At 45.4% G+C, this 12397-nt stretch overlaps 1 protein-coding gene and 1 long non-coding RNA gene across 5 annotated transcripts in view; one reads left to right on the top strand and one right to left on the bottom strand.

Moving 5' to 3' along the window:
* The window catches only part of LOC122214483, a 47791-nt gene extending 36010 nt beyond the window's left edge, over positions 1–11781 (bottom strand). For all 3 annotated transcript variants that reach the window (XR_006199901.1, XR_006199902.1, XR_006199900.1), the window contains exons 1-2: positions 11507–11781; positions 7428–7608 (exon numbers count right to left, since the gene is read on the bottom strand). This is a non-coding gene — a long non-coding RNA (uncharacterized LOC122214483). The remainder of the gene's footprint in view (positions 1–7427; positions 7609–11506) is intronic.
* Positions 11782–12015: 234 nt separating this feature from the next.
* The window catches only part of IL17RD (interleukin 17 receptor D), a 71228-nt gene continuing 70846 nt past the window's right edge, over positions 12016–12397 (top strand). For both annotated transcript variants that reach the window (XM_042929719.1, XM_042929718.1), the window contains exon 1: positions 12016–12180. In XM_042929719.1, the coding sequence (XP_042785653.1) occupies positions 12055–12180 (126 nt within the window). In that variant the 5' untranslated portion in view covers positions 12016–12054. The remainder of the gene's footprint in view (positions 12181–12397) is intronic.

Below are 12397 nucleotides of genomic sequence, written 5' to 3'. Positions count from 1 at the left end.
CATGATCTCATGGTTTGAGAGTTCGAGCCCCTCATTGGGCTCTCTGCTGTCGGTGCAAAGCCTGCTTCAGATCCGCTGTCCCCCTTTCTCTCTGCCCCTCCCCTACTTATGCTTTCTCTAAATAAATAATTAATTAATTAAATAAATAAAAACTTTTAAAAAAGTGAAATAATACATAGTGACACCATGTACCCCATGATATGATACACAACATCATTTTTCTGGCATTCTTACCAAAATTTCATAACTTGAATCCAGTCATGAAAAAACATCAGACAATTCCAAATTAAGGAACATTTTTGAATACTCTTCAAAAGTGTCAAGGTCATGAAGCACAAAGACTGAGGAACTTTCAGAGACTGGGGACTAAGGAGACATGACAAACTAAATGCATTGCAGGATTCCAGATGGAGCCTGGACCAGAAATAGGACGTTAGTGGACCATCGGTACAACGTGACAAGAATGACACTTCAATTCTGTGGTCTTTCTCTCAGAAACCCATATCCCCATCTGTTCATGAGAAAAACACCAGGCAGATTACAGTTGAGGGGCAGCCTACAAAATACCTGATCAGTACTCAAAACTGTCAAAGTCATCAAAAACAAGAAAAGTCTGAGAAACTGTCACAGCCCAGAGGCACCTAAGCAGGATAACAACTAAATATCATGTGGTGTTTCAGATGGGATCCTGGCACATAAAAGTGGCATTACAGAAAAAAGAAAGAAATCTGAATAACGTATGGGCTGTAGTTAATAATTACATATTAATATTGATTCATTTATTGTGGCAAATATAGTATACTAACATAAAATGTTAATAGAAGGGGAAACTGGGTATGAGTACATGGGAACTCAGTACTCTCTTCTCAATTTTTCTGTGATTTTAAAAACAATTCTATGGGAATGCAAGCTAGTGCAGCCACTCTGGAAAACAGTATGGAGTTTCCTCAAAAAACTAAAAACAGAACTACCCTATGACCCAGCAATGGCACTACTAGGCATTTATCCATGGGATACATGTGTGCTGTTTCGAAGGGACACATGCACCCCCATGTTTATAGCAGCACTATCAACAATAGCCAAAGTATGGAAAGAGCCCAAATGTCCATCGATCAATGAATGGACAAAGAAGATGTGGTATACATATACAATGGAGTATTACCCGGCAATCAAAAAGAATGAAATCTTGCCATTTGCAACTACGTGGATGGAACTAGAGGGTATTATGCTAAGTGAAATTAGTCAGTCAGAGAAAAACAAAAATCACATGACTTCACTCATATGAGGACTTTAAGAGACAAAACAGATGAACATAAGGGAAGGGAAACAAAAATAATATAAAAACAGGGAGGGGGACAAAACAGAAGAGACTCATAAATATGGAGAATAAATGGAGGGTTAAGGGGAGGAGTTGTGGGAGGGGGGATGGGCTAAATGGGTAAGGGGCACTAAGGAATCTACTCCTGAAATCATTGTTGCACTATATGCTAACTAATTTGGATATAAATTTTAAAAAATAAAAAATTAAATAAAAAAAACAATTCTAAAATTAAAAAAATTATTTTTAAAAAGAGGACATTACAAGTAGGGAGAATGGTAAAATCCCAATAACATCTGTAGATTATGCAGTAATATCATATTAATGTTGTTTCTGGTTTCTATAATTGGGCTACGGTTACACAAGAGGTTATATAAGAGGTTAGGGGAAGCTGAGTGGAGAATATACAGGTACTCTTTGAACTATTTTTGCAACTTTTCTGTAAATTTAAAAATATTTCAAAAACATTTTTTTTTTAAACGAGCTTGAAATGTTGCCAGTTTTTAAAAAAGGAATCCAATCTATGGTCTTGCACACCACTCTCAACATTGGCCTCGCAACAATATATGCATACTTTTAACGGTACAAACTATGTCGAGAGTAGCCAATGTACATATGGCTCAATTTTATGGAAAGCAGTTTGGAAGTCATGAACAAAGCTGGAAGCACAACCAAGGCAATAAATGAGACCGCCTGGAGAGTCCCAGGGAAACACTGTGAGACATTACATAATGGCAGCCAGCAGCGATGGAAGAATTTATTTTAGGTCTCCAGTTTAAGTATATATATTTATGTGCACCAGGGAAGGCCAGTGGAAGTCATCGTCTGACCTCTCCAGAGAGGGGAGGGTGAACCATTGTCCCTGACAGGGGCCACTCCTGTCCCCACACCCCCAGCCTATGCTAATCTCCCCTCCAAGGAGTGGGGGTTCCGCCTGTGGGGCAGGGCTATGGAGCTGCCATCTCACCTGAATCCTCAGAGCTGTTCCCTGGGAGGAGGAAGAGGCCTGGCCTGGTGGGTGCTTGCAGGCCCCTCAGGGTTCTCTGTACGTTTTTGTTGCTGGTGCGAGGCTGATTTCTCTTGCTCGTGAACTTGGCTCAATGCCTTGTTCTGTGTCTGTTTTTGCAATCTGTCACTCCCTTGCTCCATCTCTAGTGAAATTTAGCTCTAGAATTTCCTGCTTGAGGGCCTTAGGTTGGGAGACTAGAGTCAGGGAGTGCTGTGGGGTTTTTTTGTTTTTTGGTTTTTTTTGCTCACAACTGAGAGGGACTGGTTGGCCCTATCTCCACAGTGAGGGCACACCCTCGAAGGCTCTGACACTGGGGTTGCCACCTGCTGCTTCTATTCAACCGTGCAAGTTATTCAACTGTGAGGCTCTTCCCCCACTGGCATTAACTCCAGAGGAGCAGAGAAGATGCACCCCGCAATTGTAAAATGAGCATCGTGTGTTCCTTCCTTCCTTTCCGTCCTGTTTCCCCCAAGTGCATTGGGAGCCCTTGTTCCCGGCCATTTGCCCTGAACTGACTCCTGCTTAAATGTAAACTGGGGCAGCTAGGGCCTGAGCAAATACTCTGAAACACTTTTTCCCCTTGGCTTCTGTGATGGTTAATTTTATGTGTCAACTTAACTGGGTTAAGGGATGCCCAGATAGCTGGTGAAAAATTATTTCTGGATTGTGTCTGGATGTGTGTTTCCAGAAAAAAAATTAACATTTTAATTGGTGAATTGACTAAAGCAGATGGCCCTCCCCAATGCAGGTAGGCATTTTCCAACTGGTTGAAGCCCCAGTAGAACAAAAAGGCAGAGGAAGGGCAAATTCTCTCTCTTTCTCTGCTTGAGCTGAGACATCCATCTTCTCTTGCCCTCAGACACTGGTACTCTCTTCTTATATATATCTCTACATATTCTGTTGGTTCTGTTTCTCTGGAGAACCCTAAGACCATTTCCTTTTAGCTTTCTTCCTGTTACTGTGAACCCTCTTTCCATGGTCCATTATCTACAGCTCCTCTTTACACCCTTTGAAAAGAGGATTGGGGTTCATGATGCAGCATAGTCTCTAAATAGCTGTGTGTCATTCAGGCAAACCAGGAAACCTTTGTGAGCCTCAGATCCTTCATCTGTTAAGTAGAGCTCTCAGTGGCTGCCTCCAAAGCTCAGGAGGTTCTGCTAAGTGTGAGGTACTGTCCTGGAAAGTGAGTTCCTGGAGGGCAGGGACCTCATGACTTTGTGCATGTTCTATTCCAAAGCCTTGCACAGTGCCTGGCCAGTGCCTGGCATACAGTAGGCACTCAATAAATGTTTGCTAAATAAACAGTTGAATATAAAAACACTATCTCTATCTCTCTCAAAAATAAATAAAACATTAAAAAAATTTTTTTAATAAATAAAAATAAAACACTAGTCATTATGATTCTGCACTTGTATATGTCACAAGCCATATCATTTAGGTTCAAGATGGTACTGGAGAGAATAAACAAATCTGGTGGTAGAAGGTAAATGGAGAATTAAAAATTATAGGTGAGACAATTTGAGAAATACAATGGCTGAGTTGCATGGTTGCTCCAGGCTGTTTATTGACCGTGTCTCATCTGAGTGGCTCAGTGGGGCCTCTTTCCTCTTGACATATGTGACCTGTCTGGGATCTTTGTTTCTGGAAATTGATTACCCAGTGTGAATCCTAACCTGCTGACATAGCATGTCCATTTCCTTAAGAATAATTCTAGAGAATCCAGAAAAATCCAATTCCATTTGTAAAAGTTCACAAACTAAAAAAGGCATTTGGGAAAATAGAGGAAACTTGAATGAAACTACTTCTCAGAGAGATAAGAGAAGGAATTACTTCCTTTAAGCAAGAATAGGATGTTCTGCAAAAGGGACAATCACCACATAAGAAAGAGCTGCTCTTGGATATTAGGAAATATAATAAAATAAAAATTCATCAGATTTTGAAGATCTAGTTGGAGAAATGTTCTAAGGTATGGAACGAAGTGAGTAGGAGATGGAAAATAGCTGATAATAAGAAAATTGAAGGATAAACTTGGCATATCTATCAGCTAACTGAGGATTTTCATAAAAGAGAGGGGTCCCTGGGTGGCTCAGTTGGTTAAACCTCTGACTTCTGCTCAGGTCATGATCTCACACTTCGTGGGTTCGAGCCCTGTGTCGGGCTCTGTGCTGACAGCTCAGAGCCTGGAGCCTGCTTCAGATTGTGTCTCCATCTCTCTCTGCCCTCCCCCGCAACTCAAAAATAAATAATAAACATTACAAAATTAATTAAAAAAAAAGTTTTAAAGAGACAGAAAATAGGATTTTAGCACCAGAGAGAAGGGAAGGAAAGGAAAGGACAGCTGGGCTGGAGACCTGAAGAACCTCCAACCCTGACTCCAACCCTGGGCAGAAGCATGAGCACTCCAGGGGGAATTCTCCTGAAATAAAAGCCTGAGGGGAAAAGCTAATGCCTCTGACCATGTGGAAAGTTGTATGGGAAAATTTAACAAGGGTTATATTAAAAAGGTAAATATTTAATACACACACACCAAAAAAAGTTGTAACAAGAAAGGAAATATTTTTTTAAGTTTATTTATTGTGTGTGTGTGTGTGTGTGAGAGAGAGAGAGAGAGAGAGAGAGAGAGAGAGAGAGAGAATCCCAAACAGGCTCTGCACTGTCAGTGTGGAGCCTGATGCAGGGCTCGATCTCATGACCCTGAGATCGTGACCTGAGCTGAAACCAAGAGTTGGGTACTCAACCGAGTGAGCCACCCAGATGCCCCAAGAAAGGAAATATTATCATAAAACACTACTTGCCTGTAAAGTAAATGGTGTGTCATAATTATTATCACAATGATATAAATGCTGAATGTTGATTTAATCAAAATATTGTAATTTATTAGTCAGGATTCCAAAACGAAACAACTCTCAAGTGGGGTAATTTGAGGAGAACTTCATGAAAGAGGCTTTGTGGGCAGGATGAAAAGAAACCAAAAAGGAAGGTGCAGTACCAGTATGGGGGCTATTACCCACCCCGCACACACAGAGACCTGAGGTGGCAAGGGGGTGGGAGCAGTTGTCAGGAACTGGAGAGCCTGTCTGACACCAGTGCCAGACATGCAGCCCCCACAGCACCCGGACAGAGAGGTAACTGAGGGCAGAAACACTTTGGCTCTCTCCCTCCCCCAACTGCCTGCCTGTGCCCCACATTGACCCAACCCACCCTGAAGACTGAGGGCAAGAAAGTCCATTGATGAGGTCTGTACAGGTTAGAATGGCTCTGGAAGGGCAGAGGGAGACATCCAGGACAAACCTCAGTGCGTGGATAGAGGAAAAGAACACAAAGAGAGCACAGTTTTCATATGGCACAAAGAGCAGGAAGTTAGGAGCCAGCATCTAAACTAGTCGGTCAGGAAAAGCAAGATCAGCCTATGATTTAGAAACATGGCACCAAATGCCAGAAAATAGCAAGAAGAGTTGAACCAAGATGCTCTGGGGAGTGAGGGTCACAAGGGACAGGTCAGAGGTTACTGTTTTTCATTTTCCATCTATTAGAACTAATGAGACTTTCAAAACTTTTTATGTATAACTTTGATTAAAGTAAAAACATAGTAATATCCAGTAATATCATGAGAGAAACATCAGACAAATCCCAATAGAGGGGCATCCCACAAAGTACCTAACCAATGTTCTTCAAATACAAGGGCAGTCTGGGAAACTGTCATAGTCAAAAGGACCCTGAGACATGGCAACTACAAGTTATGTGGTGTCCTGGATGGGATCTGGAACAGAAAAAAGACATGAGGTAAAAACTAAGGAAGTCTGAATAAAATTTGGACTTCGGTAATGATAACGTATCAATATTGGTTTATTAATTATAATAACTGTACTATACTAATGTAATATGTTAATAATAAAGAAAACTAGGGACAGGGTATATGGGTACTCTCTGTATTATCTTCTCCATTTTTCTGTAAATCTAAAATTGCTCTTAAAAAATAGTCTATTAAAGATAATAAAGGGCTTTATAGTATAAATAACCTTAAAAGACAAGAAAACTTTATGCATTTTATTTTATTTTATTTGCATTATTTAGAACTTTAGTAGGGTTGGATGCTTTTCCAGGCTTTTTAATGATTTTTGCATTCAGGACATTCAATCCCAGAATTTCAATAATGATCCTAGTAACTTATTCAGTTAACAAGTATGTATCAAATGCCTACTACACACAGGGTAGTACCCTGTGCCTGGCACTTGGGATGCAGGGACCTTTTCAAAATACAGTCCTTCCATTGCCCTTAAACCTCTCAGAAGCCGCTGGGTACTCTAAGGTTCAAACCAGGGTACAGCTCACCTTGTACCATTCTTCCATATCTCACTGCTCTCCAATCACACTGGCCTCTTTTGGTTCCTTGAAGATGCCATGCTCTCAATCCCCCAGGGCCTTTGCATATGCTGCTCCCTCTGACTAGAACATTCTTCCTGTCCTTGCTCCCCTCTCCTTTGTCCAGGTACCTCATCTCAGGCACCACTTCCTTAGAGGCAATCCATCTAATTTTAATTATCCCCTGGGCATGTAGTTGAGTAATGCCAGCGTTCCCCATGGAACATTTGTTTGTTGGTTCTATGACAGCTGGGACCGTGTCTGTTGTGTACAGTATCTGATTGTTCAACTGGTTCCCAGCTTCTGGCATAATGCCTGATGTAGTGCAGGAATTCCATGGTACTTGTTGAATGAATGAATGAATGGTAAACAGGATATGGCCCATAGCCTTCCAGTCTAGTGCAGATCCAAACCAGGGCACTAGCTCCTGAAGGAGGTAAAAGTGCCCATTTCCCTAAGCTACTGTCTGGGTGCCAGCTGCCCCTGGGCCTGTCTGCATCAACTCCTGGTCTACTGCTTGCAATAGTAGCACTCCTCATAGCCATTTGCTTATTTCAAAAACCCACTGAGGACTTCATCCACATCATTCATTCCTGTGTGGCCACTGAGAAAATTGACACTCAAAGAGTGGCTCAGTGAATTAATTGCTCAAAGCCATACAGTTACTAAAAGCCCATATTTTTTACTGAAAGCCCATATTTAACCCTTTTTTGTTACCACTTCCTGAACTCTACTTACCCCCAAAGTTAGCACCGGGTCCTCTAACAGCCAGTATTTGCACCTGAGCTGGGGCTTTTGCCCTAGAATGAGGTGCGCTCGCAGCGGCGCGGTCCAGGATTGTTCTGGCGTCTCCGATCTGGACCACGCGCGCCCCCTAGGGGTTACCGTGGACACTGGGCGCCTCGGTCCTCTTTTCCTCCTGGGGGGAAAAAATGGGAAGTGGCGGTGGAACCGTGAATTCTGTTTAGTGGCCGCAGCACGCACCGCCTCCGGCACTTTGGGGTTGCGGGTCCGCGGATTTCCGGGCGCGGGGTTTGGTCGTCTGCCCCAGGACTACCTCCAGTCCCCGTTCCGGGCCTCTGGGCACTCTTGGCGGAGCCAAGACCAGTTTGGGAAGACTGCGGGGCGCCAGAAGCAGTGTGAGGGAAGGAGGGAGGAGGAAGGCGACGAGGGAGTCAGATGAGTTTAGGACCTCCTCACTGAATCTCTGCTTCCCCATCCGTGAAGTGGACATCTACCTCCTGGGATCCAGGACTGCCCGTGGCCGGGCTAGCATCCCGGCAGCCTTAGAAGGCTAGGACAGAGGCTGGGGCTCTCAGGACCCTGCCAGTTCTCTGCATACTGCTCCCCTAAAGCCTTGGGAAAGTTGCACCCAAGCCTGCTGGGAGCCTGGCTGGGAACACCCTTTACCTTTAATGTCTTGATTAGTATATAAAACATACTACTTGAGCATAATACCGAAAATAAATTTGAAGCTTGGCTCAGTGCTTCTAACCACTGCTTATTAAAACTGTCTTTAGTTTTTCTCTGCTAAAAATGATTCCAGGATTCAAATTATTTCTATCATCACTTTACCCTTTCTTATGTTTCAGGGGATAATTTGACTCCTAACAAAATCCAGTCTTTATATTAAGGGTTTTTCTTATCTGGTTAGGTTTTAGGTAAATTGGGGAAATATATTTACATTTCACCAACAGCTTAAAGATGATTTAATCTGTTTAATCTCCAGCTTCATTCCAAACTGGAATGGAGGCAGCAACAGTTTCTTGCCCACTAATGTGGACCAGGCAGAGGGCCAGGCAGTGGAGGCAGGAGAGGTGGGTCAGTCAGGGGTGGTGAGGGATGGCTGAAATTGTGACTGGGCCACAGGCAATCTTGGCTGTGGTACATGAGCCCATATATTGTATTTGAGGAGGGCTTCATCCTCTGGTCACCTACGTACACAGCTGGGCTCCACTATAGTCTGGAGGACTGTATGGTCCATGGAGGCCATGTAGAGGCCTAGCCCCCTCATTTTATCTCAGCTCTCAGTACAGAGATTCACTTCTTACAGTCTCACAAATATTCTGAAGGGTCCTGGGTAAAAAGAGGGGATGAAGGGGGCGTCTGGGTGGCTCAGTCGGTTGAGCGTCCAACTCTTGATTTCTGCTCAGGTCATGATCTCACAGTTCACCGGTTGGAGCCCTGCATTGGGCTCAGCACTGACAGCTCCAGTGGGAGCCTGCTTGAGATTCTCTCTCTCTCCCTGTCTCTGTGCCCCTCTCCTGTTCTCTCTCTCTTTAAATAAATAAACTTTAAAAAATTAAAAAAATAAAAAATAAAATGTTCTTTAAAAAAAGGGGGGGGGGGAATGAGAGGCAAGGAATCAATGGAAAAGACCAGAATGTGGAGGATGTTGCCAAATGACAATTTACTACCTTTATTTCCTGACCAAATTTGACCCTTTGATGTATGTGGTTCTCTCCTCCCCTACCACCCACCCCCTACCCCCAACTGGCGTATGGCCTCCCTAGAAGGTAAATAGGAGGGCCTCTCAATCCTTGGTCCTGAGGGATGCCATTCTAACAAGTTTTGGAATGGACACTTACGCCTTTTCTTTCTTGTGTCCTCTGTACTCCTTTAGAAAAGTTGGAGCACTCTGCACTCTGCAACATGTTTTCAGAGGCTGTCAGTTGCCAGGCTGGGCAGTGAGCTGGGAGGTGGTGTGTGTGTGTGTGTGTGTGTGTAGACTGGAAAGGGAGCGAGAGTATTGCTCTGCCTTCCCTGTTTACTCAATCATATGGTGATGTGAGTAAAGCCCAAGAAGAAACACTTTCCTCTCCCCAGCGCCCTCCTAAAGTCTCTCCCTTGGTCATAAACTCCAAGTACTGCTGCCTTTCCTAGAGTCCAACCCTGGAACAAAGAAGAAATGCAAAGGGCCACTAAATACTTGGGAACATGGCCTCACTATGAATCAGAAAAGCAGTTAAGCTTGCAGTAGATATTGAGCAGTTTGGCAATTTTAAATGTGTATAATCCAGCAATTCTGATTCTAGGAATGTATCTTAAGAAAATTAGGTGAATGGATGTATCGAGTTAAATGTGTGAGGATATTTTTGAATCACTGATTATAAGACAAGTCCCTCAGCAGGTGATTGGTTAATAAATTATGAAGCTTATCTAGGCTGGAATGTCATACACATTAAGGAGCTTAAGGAGCAGGCAGCCTCATGGTTTCCATGGTGTTTCATTGATACCCATGTGGTCCTGGCCTTGTCTCAGCCCCTGGTGCTCATGATATTCATGGCCAGACCTCTAAGATCCCCTGCTATAGGAGTTGGGAACGACCCAGAGACAAGTACCAAGAATGTCAGGGAGGTGGGCAGAGGCCTGGAAGGGAGCAGAGCACTGAACCAACAGTTCCCCCCAGAGAAGCAACATGCTGTGTGAGGTCTATTCAGAGAAGGCTACTTTGTAGGCAACCTTCTGCAGATGCGGGTTCTTCTGGTTGACCAAAGAAGTTGCGGTTCTTGCCCTCTCTGGGTCTGGCTGAATTCCTGAATATCCTGGCAGCGAGATAAAAAAGAAAACATTTCTGTCCAGTGGTGCACATGGACAGGAAGTCTCAGCACCTGGGGCTTGTGGTGGACGCTGTTGTTTGGTGAACACGCTACCCATCCTCGCTTTCTCTGGCAACAATGCCAGTTTTTCTTTGCACAACCGTTGTTTTTCACTTCCAGCCTCTGGGGTTCAGATGAAGCTAGCTCTGCTCCCTGGTTCCAAAGTGGTCTTGTCAGAGCCAGTGCCCAGGACTTCTGCTAGCTGTACTGAGAAGAGTCTTCCTTCTCCACAGGGGTAGCATGCAAAGCTGGGGCCGCCTCTGTCTCCACAGGGAGTTTAAATACAAGGTATGGGCAGGGTGTGTGGAGCCATGAGGGAAACTGCAGGAACCCAGTGTTAGCAGCAACTGAGCTGTCACCACATTTAGGCCAGACAGACAAGGAGAAGAAGGGGATTATGGGCCCTAGAAGGAGAAAGTCAAGTAGAGGAGGATGCCTTGTTGGAAAGACAGAGGTGAGAGTTTGCTGGGACAAGAAGCCCAAGATGCAGTTGAGTGAGCAGAGCCACACTGCTGGAGCCAGGTGGTGAAGGCAGAGTGGGAAGAGATAATGTAGGGGAAGAGGAGGTCAGTATGGATTTAATGGTAAATGGCCATTGAATAATGCCACCCTGGAGGATTTTTAATCAGATGTCAGTGATCTGATTTCAGGTAGAGAGATGCATTATATACTGAGACAAAAGTGGAAGCAGGCAATCTAGCCCTTAGGAAGCAATTGTGGAGGAGGAGGTGGGGGCCTAGATGAGGGGCGGGGCAGTGGAGGAGAGTGAAGTGGTGGGATTCAGGTGCACAGACACAAGTGAAAGTGGGAAGGGGCTTGTGGTGAAAAGTCATATGACCTTGGCTTCTCCACTTCTCTGAGCCTCAGCTTCCTCTTCCAAACAGAGACACCACCTATTTCACAATGTAAGTTTGACAAACGTAGTGACTAAGAGTATTGCTTTTGTCAGATTTGGATTTGAATCTCAGGTGGGTACTAGCTGGGTGTCCTTCTGCCAGTCAGTTAATGATATATTGTAGCATTTATTGAGCCCTTGCTATGTGCTAACCAGTACAATCCTCCCCAGATTAGCATACTTTTGTTATTTCAGTTTGCAGGAACAGTAGCATGGAGAGAGCGAGTCATTTGTTGGAGGTCCCAGCCAGGATTTTTCTAACCATCACATTGCCCTAACTTTACTGTGCCCCCCCAAAGTGAGATAACAATACTGACACTTACCAGTGTGGTTGGAAGGATTCAAGAAGAAGCCTGGCATCTGTGCTGACTGTGTGGAGCCTATTTTGGATTCTCTCTCTGTCTCTCAAAAATAAATAAACATTAAAAACAAAAAAGAGGCCTGGCAAATAGGCGCTGGTTAAATTATTACTAGAACCATTATTATTACATTCTTTGTATTTTTCCGAGGTTTTGCTGGGCGCAGGCGTCACTTGGACAAATCCTTTGGATTAAAAAACAGACCTGTCAGGTGAAGGGAAAAAAACTGCAGCTGCGGGCTTCTGGGTGGAGGCTCGGGGTGTGGCCGTAGGGGGCGTGGACTACAGAGTGGGTGGGGCCAAAGGGAGGGCTGGGCTAGAGGGGCGGGGCCAGGACGCGAAAGTGGGGGCTGGGGGCGGGGCCCTGAGGGAAGGGGCAGGATTCGGGAGGGCGGCGCATGCTCGTTGATGCGGCCAGCTCCGCCGCCGCCGCCGGCGCCACCGCCCACTTGGGGCTGGCCAGAGGCAGGCAGCCGGGGTGCAGAGTAGGTAGGGCTGGACAAGCGCACGGCCATGGCCCCGTGGCTGCAGCTCTGCTCCGTCTTCTTCACGGTCAACGCTTGCCTTAACGGCTCGCAGCTGGCCGTGGCTGCGGGCGGCTCCAGCAGAGCGCGGGGCGCCGACACCTGCGGCTGGAGGGTAAGGAGAAACTTCTCGCCGTCCCCAAAAGCGCGGCGGGCGCGGTGCGCACAGGTGCTCGCGGGCAGCTGAGCCGGCGCAGACGTGCCTGCCCTTCGCAGAGTCAGCGGCAGGGCTGGGATCCCCGCTGCTCCCGCCCTTCTTTCCCTCCTGGGGTGCACGTCCGCCAGCCCCGGCCCGGATGAAAGGGGCCGCCCGACCCCCGGCTTTGTGTTGC

This window comes from Panthera leo, chromosome A2 (genome assembly GCF_018350215.1).
Source record: "Panthera leo isolate Ple1 chromosome A2, P.leo_Ple1_pat1.1, whole genome shotgun sequence".
NCBI lineage: Eukaryota > Metazoa > Chordata > Mammalia > Carnivora > Felidae > Panthera > Panthera leo.
Note: the sequence above shows the minus strand (reverse complement) of the source record. Positions and strands in the feature narration are given on the sequence as shown.